This window comes from Juglans microcarpa x Juglans regia, chromosome 5D (genome assembly GCF_004785595.1).
Source record: "Juglans microcarpa x Juglans regia isolate MS1-56 chromosome 5D, Jm3101_v1.0, whole genome shotgun sequence".
Lineage (NCBI taxonomy): Eukaryota > Viridiplantae > Streptophyta > Magnoliopsida > Fagales > Juglandaceae > Juglans > Juglans microcarpa x Juglans regia.
The window spans coordinates 34,237,254-34,256,052 of NC_054602.1; the positions used below are offsets into that span (position 1 = coordinate 34,237,254).

General features: G+C 39.7%; 2 protein-coding genes, 1 non-coding gene and 1 pseudogene across 3 annotated transcripts; 2 read left to right on the plus strand and 2 right to left on the minus strand.

The window, feature by feature from the left end:
• Positions 1-5,288: 5,288 nt before the first annotated feature.
• LOC121264634 (ferritin-3, chloroplastic-like) lies at positions 5,289-8,460 on the minus strand. Its single transcript, XM_041167904.1, has 8 exons — positions 7,946-8,460; positions 6,858-6,941; positions 6,706-6,766; positions 6,520-6,607; positions 6,148-6,209; positions 5,980-6,045; positions 5,714-5,777; positions 5,289-5,572 (listed from the first exon to the last, which is right to left on the minus strand). The coding sequence occupies exons 1-8, from the start codon at positions 8,299-8,301 to the stop codon at positions 5,520-5,522; spliced, it is 834 nt and encodes a 277-aa protein (XP_041023838.1). The 5' UTR covers positions 8,302-8,460; the 3' UTR covers positions 5,289-5,519.
• Positions 8,461-11,701: 3,241 nt separating this feature from the next.
• LOC121264635 lies at positions 11,702-13,554 on the plus strand (annotated as a pseudogene).
• Positions 13,555-13,869: 315 nt separating this feature from the next.
• On the plus strand, positions 13,870-13,940 carry TRNAG-GCC. Its single transcript has one exon. It is a non-coding gene; the product is annotated as a tRNA-Gly (tRNA).
• A 498-nt stretch (positions 13,941-14,438) lies between these two features.
• On the minus strand, positions 14,439-17,090 carry LOC121264636 (uncharacterized protein At5g01610). The gene is made up of 3 exons (XM_041167906.1): positions 16,805-17,090; positions 15,381-15,435; positions 14,439-14,962 (listed from the first exon to the last, which is right to left on the minus strand). Exons 1-3 carry the CDS (start codon positions 16,889-16,891, stop codon positions 14,592-14,594), a joined length of 513 nt encoding a protein of 170 aa, XP_041023840.1. The 5' UTR covers positions 16,892-17,090; the 3' UTR covers positions 14,439-14,591.
• Positions 17,091-18,799: the final 1,709 nt, after the last annotated feature.

Genomic DNA, 18,799 nt, shown 5'->3' on the forward strand with positions numbered 1-18,799 from the left:
CTAAAGTTAGTGAGGATCTTGATAATGAACGACACTAAATGTAGAAGAGAAAATGTAAGATTAGTTTAATCTACCTTCCGCTTGGAGGGAAGGCTATCATTTATACCTGGCTGGGGTCCTACTCCCAAGGGGTATTTGGTGCGAAGTCATCATTCCACTATCTCAGGTCCACTTTATCAACTCATTAGGTGCATGATGAGTCTTTTTCTTTAAAATCGGATTGTCCCCCATTATTGAAGGCCCCACTGCCTGCATCCCACAATATATTATTTGCCACATGCTCATATTGTGGGATCAGGCGATTTATTGAGTCCCAGGGATTATTTCCTGATGCCGGGCGGGGCCTGAGAACCAAATCTTCGGGGCTTACAACTCGGTCATCGGCTTGGTTGGGCTTCTCTGTCTGGGCCCTTTGCTTGCTTCAATTCTCCCCTCGAGTGGCTTGGGATCTTCGTGATTTGGGCCGGAGTCCTTTTCATAGAAGGTCTCCCTCATAGTACCCCCACGAATTTTTATCACATAAATGTGATGGAAATTCAACACGCTCTCCCATATGAGCGCAACCCGTCAGTTGAGTCTTTTTGGGTTTATTTATTTGTTCGCTGGTTTTGTTTACCTGTGCTCCGTGCCCGTCTGCTGGTCATTGTAGATTCCCAGGGTCGTCTACTCGGTTTCCATCAGTTCAGATCCCTAAGACCACCTGTCAATGTAATAAATGTGTCTCCTTAGTTCCCGCGCCAACCCGTTCCCCCAATGGTTGATTTGATGTGTCAGTCGCTTCCCTCTCCACGCCTATGGAACCCCATTGGTTCATGCTTCCCATGCGTTTGACTTGACAGTTTATCCTCGCATCGATAATTAATTCGTGATCCCCGTTGCGTCTCACTGGCTCCGTAACTGCTAGAGTTGCTTAGTTTCCCGTGCGCCTCACTGCTTCCCCTACCTCCCCCAAGACGCCTCATTCTTCCTCCATTTTTGCACTTTCCTCCCTGCGAACGCCCATTGTCTTTCTCCGATCCTCGTCTTTTCGTCGTCGTGCTTGTCTTTCTATTTCATGCCATTTGTCATGGCTCCTAAAGCTCCATCCACTCCGGCACCTCCATACTTAGTAGGGAAGCGTTGGGTTTCCTCAATTACCAGTGCCGATCTTAGGGAATTCCACTCCAAGTACAACATTCCTCCCTCCGCCATCTTGGAGATCCCTACGAGGGTGAGCATGCGGTGAATCATGACAGGATGATGACACATGCGGCCCTTTTCCTCTGATGTTTGTTAATAGTCTTCGTCTCCCGTTATGCTGTCCCATTTGCAAAGTTCTCAATTACCTTGAGCTCTCCCCGGTGCAGCTCCATCCTAATGCTTGGACTTTTGGTGTTCAGCTGCATTCTTTTCTAGATGGCCCTCTATGGGACAGTTGAAGAGTACCTCAACTTGGTGGGAGTGTTGGGGAGTCGGGAAGCCGTGCCGAGGCGTCCCAGGGCCAGGATATTCATGGGCCAGAGTGACAGCAGTCGGTGTGCCAAGTGTCCCTTCGACGTGGGGGACCACATCTTTTCCGAGTGGGTCACGTTCTACCGCTGGTCCTTCTTCTTCTTCTTCTTCTTCAGCAGCCCCTCTTCCTACTTCAACTGGGTCCTTTCCCGATCAACTATTTCCTTCCGTAGAAAAGGTGGATGCGTGCAACCTTCAAACGCACTTCTTCAGTTCTTTCGTGCATCCCCTCTTCGTGGGCCCAACACATTTGAGTCATTTGTGTCTTCCAAAGATACTTTGGAGAAGAATCCAGTACTTGATTCTCCTCAGCAGACCCCATAAGCTCGGTGCAGGGAAGGAGGGCTAGATCTAGAAGTTGGGCATCAGGAAGAGGTTTAGGATCCTTCCAAGGCCTTAAATGTATAGGAAAATGGAGGAGGAGAGGAAGATGGAGAAGAAGAGGAAGATGGAGTAGAGCATCCTCACTTCGAATCTGACGTAAGAGAATAGAGAGGAGAGGAGAAGGAGGAGTAAGGGGAGGTCAAGTTGGGCCGCTGTGACCAGTTACTCAGAGGAGGTGATCGGGATTGCCCTTCCTCATGCTAGGGCCGTTTCCCCTCCGCCCTCCTTCCCCGAGCCAAATGGGGCTGATTATGCGGAAGGTTCCCCGGATTCTCCCTTTGTCATAGAGTTAAGTGATGACGATAGCTTTGAAGTTTTGTCGACGGTCGCACCCGGGCCGTGTACTGAAAGTTGGAGTATGCCTCCAAATTTTTCTTGGCAATCGCTGGCCCCTCTACTTCTGCTAAGGTCGACGGGAATCAAGCCTCAACTTCAAACCTAGAAAGGGTCTAGGCTACCGCTCCCGAGTGCATCGTGCAAATGTTGCGCCCCCTTCTTTGCCCAGGTTTGGTTTCCCATTTCCTTGCTTACTTCCTTGAGTCCTTTCAGTCTTGTACTTTGGCATTTTTTTTTTTTTATCGTTCTTTTGTTTGCAAGTCATTGACCTATTGGCTATAACAATTAGAGAGGAGCTTAGGGAATTGGAGGAGGCTAATAGGGGGCTCGGGACGTTGGGTCGCTTTGGGTACTACAAAATGAAGCAGGTGGCCCAGTAGATTAAGAAGGTCAGAATTGAGTGCAAAGAGCTGATCCACGATGTGGTGTCCTTGAGGGATCAGAACCAACTCTTGGAGGAGCAGAACCGACTCTTGGAAGAGCAGCACCAACTTTTGCAGGAGGTCGTTGCGAGGCGTCAGTAGAAAAAGAAGGTTCTAAGGTGCCTTATGCGTGAGGTCGAGGAAAACACAGATCGATGGTTGACTGAGCGACAACGCCTCGAGGAGGCCCGTGGCTCGGCCGGGCAGAACTTGGTCCATTGGGAAGCAAGATTTGGAGTTTGCTCGAGAGAAGTAGAAGGAGTCTAAGCAAGGGCGGGCCTCGGTTACCAGACAACGCTTAAAGCTGTTGGCCAGGTACTTCAAAATTACCCAAACAGCCCAGTACCTAAGGGAGCAACTATGTCAGGCGAATGAACACATTGGTGAACTCTCTTGCTCGGTAACTTGGCTAAACATCGACCTCTTGACCCGCGACATTGAGATTGCCGGCTTAAAGTCTCAATTGGATGATGTTGCGCAACATTTTGGGGAGATCAGGTCTCAGATCTTGAAGGCCAACGCCATTCGGGACGCGACCATTCTTATGGTTACAAGGAGGGCCTTGTCCAGTTGAGCGAGCACCTTTTCCAGAATCCCGGCCTGGACTTGCATGCTCTAGACTTGGCCTCCCTTCTCCCGAATGCTGAAGCACAAGATTATGTCAAGAACTATGGAAAGCCAGGGTATCCTCCGTATCCCACGAGTGCTCCTCCGCCTCCTCCTCTGCAGTGACCGGCGTGGGCAATATGTTTTTTTTTGCTTTGTAGGGCCTTTGTATAACACTTTCTGTTTTGGTTTTTGTAAGAGTTGTATACTTTGTTGATGAAATGAAATGGAAATAAGTTTCTCCCAACAACTTTTGTCTTACTTTTTGTCTCTCTTCACAATGAATCTCAACTCTCCTTCTCTTTTTATTTTATTTTATTTTTTAGTTTTTGGAGTTGGCAAGTCAAGAGACTTGACCTTATTGTGCATTTGTTGGACAAGAGGTCACATCGAGTTTAGAGACTCGACTTCGTTGTCGTGAGGCTAAGTCATGGGCTCGGGATCTGATGCCCGGCCTAAGCCTCACGGTGAGTCTAGGGACTCGACTTTGTTGGACAGGGGGTCGGCGAGCCTAGGGACTTGGCCTTACCCCACAGGGAGTCTAGGGACTCGATTTCGTAGACTTGAGGCTAAGCCATGGGCTCGAGATCTGATGCCCAACCTGGGCCCCATGGCAAGTCTAAGGACTCAGATTTGTTAGACGGGAAGTTGGCTAATCTAGGGACTTGGCCTTACTCCGCAGCGAGTCTAGAGACTCGACTTCGTAGACGTGAGGCTAAGTCATGGGCTTGAGATCTAATGCTTGGCCTGGGCCCCACGGTGAGTCTAGAGACTCGACTTTATTGGACGTGGGATTGGCAAGTCTAGGGACATGGCCTTACCCCGCAGTGAGTCTAGAGACTTGAATTCATTGTCGTGAGGCTAGGCCATGGCTTGGGATCTGGTGTCCTGCCTGGGCCCCACGGCAAGTCTAGAGATTCGGTTTTGTTGGACGGGGTCGGAAAGTCTAAGGACTTGGCCTTACCCCGCAACGAGTCTAGAGACTCGACTTCGTTGTCGTGAGGCTAGGTCATGGGCTCTGGATCTGATGTCTGGCCTGGGCCCCAAGGCGAGTCTAAAGATTCAACTTCGTTGGATGGGGAATTGGCAAGTCTAGGGACTCGATTTCGTAGACCTGAGGCTAAGTCATGGGCTTGGGATTTGATGCCCAGCCTGGGCCTCACGTCAAGTCTAGGGACTCGGCTTTGTTGGACGGGAGTTTGGCTAGTCTAAAAACTTAGCCTTACCCCACAACGAGTCTAGGGATTCGACTTCATAGATGTGAGGCTAAGTCATGGACTTGGGATCTGATGCCCGGCCTGGGCCCCACGGTGAGTTTAGGGAATCGGTTTTGTTGGACAGGGGGTCGGCCAGTCTAGGGACATGGCCTTAACCCGCAATGAGTCTAGAGATTCGACTTCGTTGTCGTGAGGCTAGGTCAGGGGCTCTGGATCTAATGCCCGGCCTGGGCCCCCGGCGAGTCTAGAGATTCAGCTTCGTTGGACTGGGGGTCGGTGAGTCTAGAGACTTGACGTTACCCTGCAGTTGGTTGGTGGCTTTGCAGAATTTCAAGATAAACACTTGGGCAGTTTTTATTCACCGAATAAGTTCACAAATTCCATACAAGATATTGTTGCGAGTCCTTACACATAGTACTTCTTCAAGTGCTCGGTGTTCCAATGGTGGGGGAGCTCATGTCCTTGACTGTTCTTTAGGTGTTGAGAGCTGGGCCAATTACTTAAAGGCATTGAAGAAAAGAGATGGAACATTTTGGTACATTGACTAAGTTAACACCATAGATCGAACTCGTAGTCCTACGACCCTACCTCAGTATCGACTGATCTGTTTTCTTGTGAGTAGGTCAAACGATACTGGCAAGGCTGACATGATGGCAGAAGGAACCACATTGCCTTGAAGGGCAGTTGATACCAACCACAACTATCAGAGAGCTATGGGAAACAATGTCGCCTTTTGTGTATTGTTTGTGATTGAAGTTGAAGAAGAGAGCCCCGAAATATCTATTCATGCAATGAATAGAAATTTGTGGAGGATTTCACAAAACTTTAAATATAACAAGTTTAATGTATTAATTAATATAACATATTCGCTATTATTACAGCTGAGATCAATCCTAATATTTCACAAAGAAGTTTAATGTATTTAGCTGTAACAAGTCTTATTCTCTCGGATTTTTCACTCTAATCATCTTCACAGTTCACTTAAACAGTTACCATACAAATAAAACCACTTCAGCAGTACGGAGTAGACTCTAACCAAGAGCTAAAACAACACCAGGATTCTTCAAAATGCCTCTTCACCCTTATGGAGGAGCATCTGATCAAAGTGCCACACTCCTGCAAGCCACCAAACAATAAATGCACTTCACAAAACTAAAGAGGAGGAGGGGATTGAGGAAGAAGAAACGGAAGGTGTTCTTTGAAAAATGAAAAAAAGGAAGGGCAGTGAATTGTCAATCTTTGAAATCTGAATCATACCGTGTCCTTTACCGACCATCCTCAATTGAGCAACATACTCTGATATCTTCTTAATGGCTTCAACCTATAAAATAACCAGGAAATACATTTTTCAAACATAAATATAAGACGTCTTTCCATCCTTCTTCATTGTTTGTTTGTGTTTTCTTGCTTTATAGGAAATTAAGCACGAGAGATTCTTTTAAGGCACCATTTAGAGAAAAAAGAATTTGCTTATATCATCGCCAATGCATCACAGACTATGAAGAAATGAACTCAAGGCTCACCTGCTCTTTTAAAAACTCGCTCTCAATGAATTCTGTCATTTGGGGGTCATTGTTACAATCTGCTACCTGTCGTTCGTTAAAAAAAACAAAAACAAAAAGGGTTATCTCTTAGGAGGAACAAAGGTAAACAATGCTAATATGACCCAGAAAGGTGAACGTGTATATTACATTGTGCAAGCTCAGAAGCTTCTCGTTCGTTAACTTCTCCAAAGCCAATGCCAATTCCATAGCTGAAACAAAAGCGAGGTACCAAGTTGTTGGAATGAGTAAATTACATCATTTGCTCGAAATATAAACAGAGATTGTCGCCTCCATGCAATTAATGAAAACATATATAGCTAAAAGGGCAAAGTCTCTCGGAAATGGCAGAAGAGGTTGGTTGCCCACTCGTGTTCATTTCCTTTTGGCAATTGATCAACTTTATCGAATCAAAAGAAAAGGCAATTGATCTCTGTATGTAAAGCAGAGATATTGGACTGTCAAACCATATTTCTTACACATCTATATGCATGATGATCGAGGACAGGTGAAGAATCTCACCATACAAAGCATCTCCTTTCTCTGCATGCTCGAATTCTGATGGGGGCGTTACTATACAGTGTAGTAGTACTTTTCCACCGCGTATGTTCTAATTAATTACGACAGCATGCAGTACTGTTAGATCTTCCAACCAGAGACAAAACCACATTAAAAAGAAACCATCTTTTCAAGACATTTGGGACCAACCTGGTATTTGATCAACTTTTCCGCATGCTCTCTTTCTTCTTCACTTGATTCCTTGAAAAACCTGATCATCGCAACAAATTAATTAGCCAGCCATGCATTAACTCGTATGAATACATCAATAAATCACAAGTCGAAATAGGGTTGTTTTTTACTTGGCGAGGCCCTTGAGAGCTATGTTGTCCCTGTCGAAGTACGCAAACATGGCATGGTACACATATGACACATTGTATTCCACACTGTAACACAAGGGAATTAGAACAGCGTGAGAAAAAACGAGAAATCTGGATAGATAAGAGTAGTAACTTCTAAGAATAAAAAAAATGAGAAATGATTTGTAGAAGTTTAAATATACAAGTTTCATACAAGCTATTGTAAAAAAGTAAACCACACTATAGAAAAAACTATTCTTTATTAGTGGAATCCACCTTTTTATAAAAGAAAAATTTTACGTAAAGTCATTTTTACGTACTCTTTGCTCACTACACTAATATGATTGGTTATATCATTTTTTTAATATAAAATAATTATTTTGACTAATCACATCTATAAAATAGATAAGGAATACATAAAAGTGGCTGTACCTAATAAAATTATTTATAAAAAGAGAGTATGTAGCTTGTAAACTTATTCCTAACATTAGTCAAACATGATATTGCATACCCGCCGTTAAAACTGAAATTGATTAATATAAATATACTAGCTTTTGACAATAAATTGCTGTAATACCACTTAAAATCGATCCTCACTTATTCCAAGATGTTAAATCACTAGTACAATTCAATTTCATCTGTATTTTTATTCTTATATAAAATAAATAATAAAATATATTTTTTTAGATATGGTTAAACTTTTGAGACAAGCGAAAATTTTACATGATATGAAAACAAATCCCTTGTTCAAAATTGTGATTCAGCATTATTCTATTTAATTAAATATTCTACGTGTTGAACCACCGTCAAGAGAGACTGACGCTTATGAGTTTGTACGTTAAATAGAAAATAAATAATAAATCTCTTCATCAACTTACAATTTTTGGATAAGTGCTGATTTCACGTACACCTATATACCACACTATCTTGATATGATATTACCAATCTACAATCAGATCAATTTTTATCTTTTAGAAGTAGAAATTTAAGAGAAATTAAGCAGCATTTTTCATTATATATATGAAAGACGATGCAAAGAGATATGCAAACAGAAGATAACAATCAAAATATATATGTATATATATACGCACTTGATCTGCTCATTGATGGCCGCTTCACACTCCTTTGAATAGCCCTGCCGAGCGATGGAATCATGAGGGGACACCGGGACAACATGAGCGTCCTTCTTGAGCTCTTCAAATGGCTGAAACAACACTCCAGTGAGAGGTGCATCAACTATCTTGCTTGATGAAGAAACAACGAATTCGTTACTTCCTCTTTGGCTAAAGATTACAGAAGCAGTGGACGAAGAGAAAGGATAGTTCAAGGAAGATGCAGATGATGGAGCAGTCCTAGTTGTGAAAAGAAATGAGCTTCTATGTCCATGAGCATCCCCTCTCATTGAAGAGAGAGAAGAGGTTGAAACTGAAAAGGGTCTCAGAAACATTGTTAATTGCGGGACGCTTGGAATTTCAGAACAGAGAAATTGATTGTTGAGAAGAATGGAAATGAAGAAGCGTTCAGCGATGGAGAGAGAGAGAGATCATGTATATAGTGGTGGTGAAGAACTGCTTGAAGAATTCAAGATGGAATGGGCTTTTTTTGAACCGTAGGATCAATTGCAACGTGGATTGCTGTAGTTGGAACACGTAATGGGGCGTGTGGAGAACTCGTGGGTCTTATCTAGTGCTCGGAATATTGCAAAATATCCGGTCCACGTTGCAATCTCAACTTCCCCAAAATCCTTCCTTTCTTTAACCCTTTCTGACTCGCTCGAGTCTCAAATGTTCAGACACTCGCGTCTTGACGTTGAGAACCGAACCAAAGAACGATGCAAAATAAATGATTTTAATTTTTATCGTAAATTTGTATTATTAAAAGAGATTTTAGCATTCTTATTATTTATGAAAAGTAGCATTCTTCTATTTAAAATGTTCCATATTAATTTTTATTTGGAAACTCAATATAGTTTTAATTAAAAATGATATTTACAGTTTATTTAAAAAAATAAAAAATAAAAAAATCATCCAAAGTTTTCATTTCCCAATCCACTGCTATTTGGTTACCAGATGCTGATGTTTTAGGGCGAGTACAACTTCTTCATCAGTCTGCGACTATAAAAGTTTAAATTGGGAATTACCATCTGCCAGCTAAGGTTAGACTACATATTAATATTTTGTCTTCATCCAGAGTTTTCCGCCGCCGTCGCTTTACTAGAAACTTTTGGTGTTGCTCTTTTCCACGGAGTCCTTAATATTGGGCTTTTAATGTACCAGCCCACCCAAAAAATAAATAAATGGGCCTCATCTGTCCAGTTTAATCCAGCCCATATTTCCTAAATCTTAATTCTGCGTAGATGTGGGCTTTATTTGTTGACCTATACTATTTACGAGATGGTACTTAAATAGAGTTTTTTTATTATTAAGTATAGACTACCGTCGATCATTTAAATGGTAAGATTTGATTTGTAAAATTTAAATTTTAAAATTGATGTACACACTAGCTTAATAATAGAATTTTGGTTATCGTGAAACTATATAAAAAAAGAAGTCAAAATACAAGTGATTTTTTAATATTGTGTTTGGATGTTAAATTGAGTTGAGTTGAGATGATAAAATATTGTTAGAATATTATTTTTTAATATTATTATTATTTTGAGATTTGAAAAAGTTGAATTGTTTATTATATTTTATGTTAAAATTTAAAAAAATTATAATGATGAATTGAGATGAATTGAGAGTAGTTTATCATCCAAATGACGCAAACTCTAGTGTAAAAGGCGTTAACATCAGTAGTGTGCAGTGCGTATCAATGTTTGTCCCGAGTGCAGACAATTATTGTGCATTTATGCAGATTTAGAAGTTAGAACAGAATTAAAAAGAACAAAAAAGAACAACAGAAAAGAAGGAAAAAAAGAAAAGAAAAAAGCAATCCCAAAAAGGACACGATTAATCAAGATTGTGTAATTACCAATCCATATGAGATTCCATGGTTTGTAGCTGTTTCAACACCAGTTTTGAATGACGTTGCTCTTATTCTTAATTTCTTACGGGTTTTAGATCTACTAAAAAGTCATGACATTAAGCATCCTATTTCTCTTGCTGCTGTACGATATTCAGATGTTGTTCGAATAAATAATAGGTCTGCAGATTGTCCAAGCTAGCACATATATATATATATATATATATATATATATCTTGAAGTTTAGTTTGAGGAAGCCATGCATCAACATGCAGTAAACTACTTTTGAAAAGTGAATATATAGGAATTTTCACAAGCTTCCTCCTTGATCAAGTAGTACTTCTCGGCCTGGTCATATATTTTCCAGATGCATAACATAGTGCAGCAGTGACTAATGATTTGGGTGCAAAAAGCAGGCAAAGAGGCTGGCCGCCTGCCATGGGCGACCTTGGCCGGACTAGGTGCACCCATCAGATAGTAAAGTGAAGAAGAAGAAGAAGAAATATCAGTAGGCTAATCTAAACCAACTACGCAAGGAATCTACACATTGCCTCATAAGTTTGATTAATTTGTCGGATATGATCAAAATCTAAAGGGTGGTGGAGAACCCTTCATTTTTTGATTGATTTATGTGTAAGGACTGTAGTGCAGTTCATTGTCAACTACTTGCTGATAAGCAAAGCCTCGATCCCTTTCTACGATTTGGAAACTTGCGCTTGCTTTTGGGGATAGCTTGTGGATGCCATGCATCGTTCGTGACCACATGATGTCGGGGATGCGGCCCTTCTCAACTCATTTCCGATATTATTGCTTTCGTGTTGAACTAAAGAGCTCAGACTGTGACAGCATTATCTTCTAAGACCGCATGCGCGCTATGGGGCTTGTGGATACCACACGGCCTTCGTTTCATTGGACACCAGGCGGCCATAGACACGACACAGTTCTCCGATTATTTAATCCCCATTTATTCTTTACCACATTAATTCCCAGTATTGTTATAAGATGGTAAACAAATCTTTGGCTGTGAATAGATCTCTGGTTAATTCCATGTAATATAAGACGATTTCTTCTATATGTAAGCCAACGTACGGAGGACACGACTCTCAAATATGATTTCTCGTATCATACAGAAAAGTTAGTCGTGCATGATATGATATATATATATATATATCAATCGGGAGTTTAGAACTTTGTAGATTATAATTCAGTTCAATCCCGAGATGTAAATGCTAGAAATGTACCATCAACTGATCACGATCAAGTACAAATGGTGGATTATGGTTGTTAATTTTGTACCTTGCTTTTCTTCCCCTTTTTTGAATTCTACAATTACTTTTAAAAAAATCTATTCATCATCTCAACTTCTATCATTCTCTCATTATTTCATGATGTGACATTAAATGATAGTTTTATAGATAAAATATAATAAATAATTTCTAATCACATAATACCACGTCATAGGATAATGAAAAGATGATAAAAATTGAAATAATGAGTAGCATTTCTCATTACTTTTACATTAATAGAGTGTAATACGTAAAAATCAGTGCACATAAAATTTTTGCTCTTTTTTAGGCCAACTTGATTTGAGTTGAATTCAAGAAAATTAAGGTTGCAGTTAAAACTCCCCTTGCGATTCTCTCTCTCTCTCTCTCTCTGTGTTTTTATTTTGTTTAGATTTTTGTTGTTTCTTCGCTGAAAATAGCAATAAAAACAAATCAAACGCAGTGAAAGCTCCATCTATGCATGCACTGATCCCTATCTCTAAAATTCTCCCACAAATAATTCGTGCATGGCGACAACCCATTTCTATCCAACCAGAAAGCGATTCCCGGATCGCAATTATTCATTCTCTTTTTTAAGAACCAAAACCATTACCAGTCTCTCCACACTTCATTTCGATGGCCACAGATGCCTCCCCGAAATTCCGTGGTGTGCCGCAATCCCCGAGTTCCATACTGCAATATCGGTATCGCCGCCGACCCACGACGGCCTCGAGTTCTGGCAGTTCATGATTGCCGGTTCCATAGCCGGCTCGGTTGAGCACATGGCGATGTTTCCGGTTGATACTCTGAAAACCAGGATGCAGGCCCTTGGTGCAGGCTCTTGCGCGGCTCAACCGGTCGGAGTCCGGCAAGCACTCGGCTCGATTTTGAGGATCGAGGGCACTGCTGGCCTCTACCGCGGTATCGGAGCAATGGGGCTCGGCGCAGGACCGGCCCACGCAGTGTACTTTTCGGTGTATGAGTTCTGCAAAGAGGCTTTTTCCGGTGGGAATCCGAATAACTCGGCTGCTCACGCCGTATCGGGGGTATTCGCGACTGTAGCGAGCGATGCCGTGATAACACCGATGGATATGGTGAAGCAGAGGTTGCAGTTGAAAAGTAGTCCTTACAAAGGTGTGGCGGACTGTGTGAAGAGGGTTTTAATGGAGGAAGGGATCGGAGCCTTCTACGCGTCGTATCGAACCACGGTAGTGATGAATGCGCCATTTACGGCTATTCATTTCTCGACTTACGAGGCTGCGAAGAAAGGTTTGATGGAGATATCTCCGGAGAATGCAGAGGATGAGAGGTTGGTGGTTCATGCCACCGCCGGAGCTGCTGCTGGAGCTTTGGCGGCGGCTTTGACAACTCCGCTTGATGTTGTGAAAACTCAGCTGCAGTGCCAGGTAACAACTTTCACTTTGACATCCATCCATCATGATTCATGCCCTTAATTGATTTCTTTTAAGGTTTAAGGTTTCGTTCTGTTTGAGTTCAATTGTCAGCAAGAATGGCATGTCAACTTCAGTACAAACATATCAAACTTGAAGTAAACTTAGGACCTGGAGTAACATTAATGTTGTTTACAGTATATTACACCTCCCTATTCATATACTGTCGCAAGATCATGTTCTATTATTAAAAATTAGATTTTATAAACAATTTTTTGATGTGGAAATAGCTGCAGATAATTAATCCATTTATTTACCTCCAAGAGATTTTTCAACCTTCTATAATCATTCCTTGAAACCCTAATGGCTCAAGTGTTCTCTGTTACTACTTCTCAAGCCTTTCCGGTTCTCGTGTATGTGGTGTGGGGATGAGAGATCAAGGCCGATGGTTTAGTAGCTTGTGGGGTTTTCTTTCTAAGATTTTACAGGTATAGCTTGCCATTATTGCATCTCAAGGTTACTCTTCTGTTTGCACAGGGCGTCTGTGGATGTGATAGATTTTCTAGTAGTTCGATTGGGGATGTAATTCAAAGTATCGTGTCAAAGGAAGGATATCGAGGGCTCATGAGAGGATGGATTCCCAGAATGCTGTTCCATGCACCTGCTGCTGCAATCTGCTGGTCTACTTATGAAGCATCAAAAACCTTTTTCCAAAGACTAGGGGGCAGCAACTCATCCGTTAACTAATGGGAGGCCGGGCCAAACCTTGTGGAATCTGTAGACAGCTCTTTTAGGCGATCATGACCAATTGGAATTAAGAAACAGCTCCAATTTGTAAACTGCAGCAAGTAGCACTTGAGTTGAACATAATCATCATCTTCTGAAACCCAGCCATTTTCCATATAAGTGGTGCTTGTATTTCACCCAGAAGGGTTGGGCTCATATGTATAATATTATATACATGATGCAGATTGTTGCGCTCATGTCAAGTAATTTTCATACAATACCAATCACGGTGGGAATACTGGTTGTAACCCACAAGTATTTGGCTATTTACCAATAAAAAGATTGGCTACTTCTTAAGTACTATTGCCTCAATGATGCCACTGCATGATACTGCTTCTTTGTTCTTGCACAGTTTTCATGAAATGTCATCCCAGATTTCAGAGCTGGGAGAACCTAGCTAGTTGTCATACCAACAAAGCATTTTTCATTGAATCTGTGGGGGGTAATTGTAGCTAGAGACTATAGTTAGAAGAAACAATTATCATGGAGAAAAGCTGAAACATATTAACATTTTAATTCCTAGTCTTTAACATCTTCCACTTCAAAGTCCAGATCCCATATTCTAAAAAATAATTGCTAGTTAAAATATGCTTTTGCTAAAGGGTTCAATGAGCACCAGTGGTCTAGTGGTAGAATAGTACCCTGCCACGGTACAGACCCGGGTTCGATTCCCGGCTGGTGCATATTTATTTTTCCTATTTTTTTTTGGGTACTATACCGTCAAATGCTGGCGAACTACAACTTCCCACGCTTAATTTCAGTTCTTCCATTTAAGGGTCTTTTGGGGACTTCTCAAGGGCTCTCCCCAGTCCCAACCCTTCTAGTCTACTTCTAGTTCTAGCATTCATCTACAAATATTATGAAGACACCGGAGTCTCAAATATATTGCCCAAAAGAAAAAACATTCTGGATTTCAAGACATTTTGGCAGAACAGAAACATCAGATGTACGGATGGGCAGTCCCAGAAGTGTCACATTGGTGTCGGCCTTGTTGCCTATGGACGAATAAATCGATCATCCCTCTTCATTCTCAGCTTAAATTAACTACTACACCCTTCGTTACCTGCCTCCATTCACATGTGGACTTGTCTCACTGAATGAGCTCATAAATACAAACGCTCAAGAAAACACATACTCACTGCGACCATTAAACAATACAAAACACAAATAAGTCCACCGGATAATGACTATTCAACACCATAGGGAATATGATTCAATCATGTAACAGGTCTTTCTCATTACAGTACCCAATCATGGAAGAGGCAAACAGGCAGATCCAGGCACTAAAAAGGGGGTTAGAGCTTATCAACATACTAATCCATAATCATCCTGCCTTAGAACTTATCTACAATTATACCATCTCTAAGATACTCATATGCCTCTCTGCTCCTGGTTTTCTTCATCCCAGCAGTAAAATGCAGTTTCGATCCATCAGATGAGATACAGGTAACTTTTGCCCATATCATCACCTTTGTCTTCATCCCCTCTATATCTACTAGCTTTCCTTTCTCCAGATAGCCAGTGATAGTGGTGGAGAAGCGCAAGACAGATGAGTCCCTGTAGCCCACCTCACAAATTGCTGGTATGTAAACAGTAAGCTTTCTTGTCTCTTCATTGAACTCATAGTTGGTGGCATCACGAGGGAAGATCCCTACAGCCATATCATACTCCTTTAGCAGCTCTGGCAATGGCTTTTGCATTTTTCCTGTATGGACAAACATGGAGTTTACATTAAGAATGACCGATTCCGTTACTAAAAGTGAAGAATGTATCATCTTATTTCCTAATCGTGCCTCCTGAATTCCATCAATGTTAAATCACACTTGTCTCATCTTTTCCGTTCTAAAATTGATACAATTCCCAAGTAAGCAGATCCAATTTGAGTCAGTTAGGAGTCAAACACTTGCAAAAAGCAGTTGGGAGGGGAAGATAGATAATGTTATAAGTGACAACTTAAACACCAAGGTTCGTTATCATACAAAGTGGCCATGGATATCTACTGTTACACTAATGAATTTAAAAGCAATTCAGTAAGCATATTTAAGGAATGAAAATTAAAAAAGTTCTTTCATATGCAACGCACTATCATTGGAAGTGTACAACAAAAAATAGAAAGCACAAACCTTTGATTTTATTAACCAGCCATTTGGTTCCACCTTCAATACTGGTTGACAGTGACTGATTGCAGTGTGAAAAAATGTCAGAAAGGAGTATACGAAAAAATAATCAAGTAATGACAGTAGTAAAAAGGTAGGAGGCTAAATGCAGATGGTCATTTCTTTACCCGGATTATTATTATTATTATTATTATTATTTTGATATATTAGGGATCTTTACGTGCATTACTAATACATGTTAGCACATTTCTTAACTTCGAGTCACTAACCTAAGATTTAAAGAGTTGCACTACACTCATATCCTTTAATTTTTATCTGCTCCAATACTTTTTTCTTTCGGGGAAGTAAAATTGTTGCCACATGTGTAAATTAGAAGTCTAGAAAGAGAAAAAAAAAAAAAAAAAAAGCACCTGAATACATTAAAATAATGAAACAAAAGCAAATAAAATCAGTCCTTGTGTGGGTAAGACCCTAAGTTGGGAATTTGAATTCAACCCCAACCGCATTAAAGTATCATCCAATTTATTTTGAGAAGAGGGAGGGTAATGAAAAATATCTTTAACTGAAACTTCGATTTAAGTGCACATCCTTCTTGATAAAATTTTAAAGAAGCTCCAACTTGGTTGATCGAAGCTTAAGTATCTATTCTCATGTTTGGAATACTGTACTCACCTTCCATTATCTTAAATACTTCTTATGCTATTAAAATAGCCACAAACTGATCTATTTATCAATTTTATCCTGTGAATTAAACAAGCAATGATCAAGTCCAGCAATATCTTCATAATTAGAAAAGCAGAAATTCTATGCTTCTATGTGAAAGTTTTTTAAGTAGTAGAAAACTAAAAGTTTCACATGGAAGAATAGAACTTCTTGTTTCTAACCATCTCAAATTCTGAAGATATGGGATTAAATAAATCAATCCCTAATTTCTACGCAAGCAAACTACATGTGCGTAATTGTAAATGTTTGTAAAACAGCACTTACCCCCAAAAAAAGGGCGTAAATTTAAATAGCACTCTGATTTAAGTTCTCGACTAAACTCGTTTTCTTTTCTTCCAAGCTATTCGGCATAATCCCAAAGTATATTTATTTATTCTTTCTTTATATAGACATTTAAAAAATTACGAACACAACCCAAAATATGTTCGTTTGAATGAGACAAACCTCATTGGTTTCCGAATTACGCTAATTTAATTACTTCCCAATCTAAGTTACATTCCTGAGCCCAAGTAAACATATCAATTAAGTGATCCAGAATTTAACAATTATAATCCTAAACAGAAATCATAGAAACCCTAATTCAATTGATAGCTTCAAGATACAAAGAAACAGCTTTTCCATCAGACGAATATGCTAACGAAATTTAGCAAATAAAAGCAGATAAAGTAGAATAATAGAGAGAGAGAGAGAGAGAGAGGCAAGCGCACGTTGAAGTCATCGCCGACGGAGTTTATCTCCTTATTAGCCCTCTTGCTGAACCAGTACGAGCCGACCTTGTTCAATATCTGATCCATTGTTGATTGAACCGGAGGATATTCGGTTCTCTCTCTCTCTCTCTCTCTCGCTTTCTTGATCACTTCAAAAGAGATGGAGGAGATATCTCCACCGATGCAGACGATTTCTTGAGAGAGAGATCGCTAGTCTGGTGTCTTTTTTTCCACGACGACTTATCAGAAGTTCTAGACTTCTTATTTTGATGGTCTTGGTTTTGAATTTTTCGGTGTTTTCGATTTAAATATTAGAATGAAATATTTGGATATCGATGTGTACCGGTAGATCATTCTCGAATGAAAGATTTTACTCATCGTCTCAACAATACATATGGTAATTTTTTAATTTTTTTTATTAAATATGTGATATATAAATTATGAGTATAATAACTCAATTAATTTAAAAAAATAAAATTAAAAAGTTAAAAATAAAATAAAATAAGTATTGTGTATAGTGTGTGAGATAATGAGTAGCAAACATCTTTTGAAGTACATATCAATATATTTTTTTATAGAACAATACTATATACAGTCTCCAAATGAGAATTTCATTGTAAATTAGTTAATTTTACCTTTAAATTTTTTCAAAATTACAATAATATTCTTATCAAAATGGTATTTTTTTCATTTAATGAAGGGTTTGCACATACAGTCTCTAAATAGAAATTGCAAATAGAATTTCTCTTTTTTATAAATATTTACATATATATAATTCATACTTTTTTTATAACAGTAAATACTTCATTCATAAATTTATAATAAAGAGTATGCATACAAATAGATCCAATTACATAATAAAATCTAACAAGATTTTAGAAAGAAGAAAATGTGGAAATTGGTGCCACCGTTATATAGTATCATCTATCATTCTAGCATGACTTGCAAGCAAATGGGTTGCCTCATTTCCTTGTCATCCAACATAAATCACTTCAAAATCCTTGTTGAACGGCTGAAAGAGAAGCTGGATTTTAGCAATCAAAGAGCCTAGCCTTGATAAATTAGAACCCCGCAAACCAATGGCTTCAATAACTACCAATGAATCCCCTTCCAAAATCATATTAGAAATACCCAAATTTAATGCCATTTGTAAGCCTCGTAATGCAGTTAGCGCTTCAATTTCATCTACTTCAAATGAAAAATTCTATACATCATATTATCATCATACTTTCATCTCACTTTCATCTCACTTTCATCCTATTAAATATGATGTGGCACATTTATCACCGTTAAGTGATCATTTATTACATATTTTTTTATTAATGGCGATGAATATGCCACACACTATTTAGTATGATCAAAATAAGATGATAGTGTAGTGTACAACATTACTCACTTCAAGTACACCAGCATTACACAAAGCCAATAATACGTCTCCTCTATCATCACGTACAATATCCCCAAGGCCTGCAGTACTCGAAGATCTGAATAAAGCAACATCAAAGTTAAGTTTAACATTACCCGGTGATGGTGGAGTCCATTTGAGTAAACGCTCCTTACTTACAATCAAGTATGGGACTTAAGTAACTATCCTTAGGAGTCATTTTACACTCGTCACATAAATCTGAATGGAGAATGCAGCTTTTCATTAAATTCACCTTTGTAGGCAAATTATCATGACAAGCTCTCCAACAATGTTCTTTACCTTATTAAAGTAACTTCAAATCCCAAAGTTTCTACCAAAAAATAGGCCTCCTCAAAGGATCTAAACTTACATTACCATCACCTACAACTTCATATGGCGAAAAAATGATCCTCATTAACATGTGAAATGAAGGAATATGAAGAATCTGATCAACTTCATATGACGAAAAAATTTCATGCACTAAGACTTGATTCCAAGTTGTTGATTGCTAAGGTATCAACAAACAAACTGTAGCATTAGGAGGTCAAAGCTGGTGACAAGGTAGAATTTGTTTCCGCGGAGAAGATGAC

Bases quoted from the DNA above. Each gene is read 5' to 3' on its own strand.
- LOC121264634 (XM_041167904.1), bottom strand. From the start codon at position 8,301: ATGTTTCTGAGACCCTTTTCAGTTTCAACCTCTTCTCTCTCTTCAATG. The intron at 6,210-6,519 runs GTGAGATTCTTC...CTTTTGTTTCAG, and splicing joins GAAAGGAGATGCTTTGTATG to CTATGGAATTGGCATTGGCT. The intron at 5,573-5,713 runs GTATGATTCAGA...GGTGGCTTGCAG, and splicing joins GATGGTCGGTAAAGGACACG to GAGTGTGGCACTTTGATCAG.
- LOC121264636 (XM_041167906.1), bottom strand. From the start codon at position 16,891: ATGGATCAGATATTGAACAAGGTCGGCTCGTACTGGTTCAGCAAGAGG. The intron at 15,436-16,804 runs GTGCGCTTGCCT...CACTGCAATCAG, and splicing joins CCGTCGGCGATGACTTCAAC to TCACTGTCAACCAGTATTGA. The intron at 14,963-15,380 runs GTTTGTGCTTTC...TTGTCCATACAG, and splicing joins GCTGGTTAATAAAATCAAAG to GAAAAATGCAAAAGCCATTG.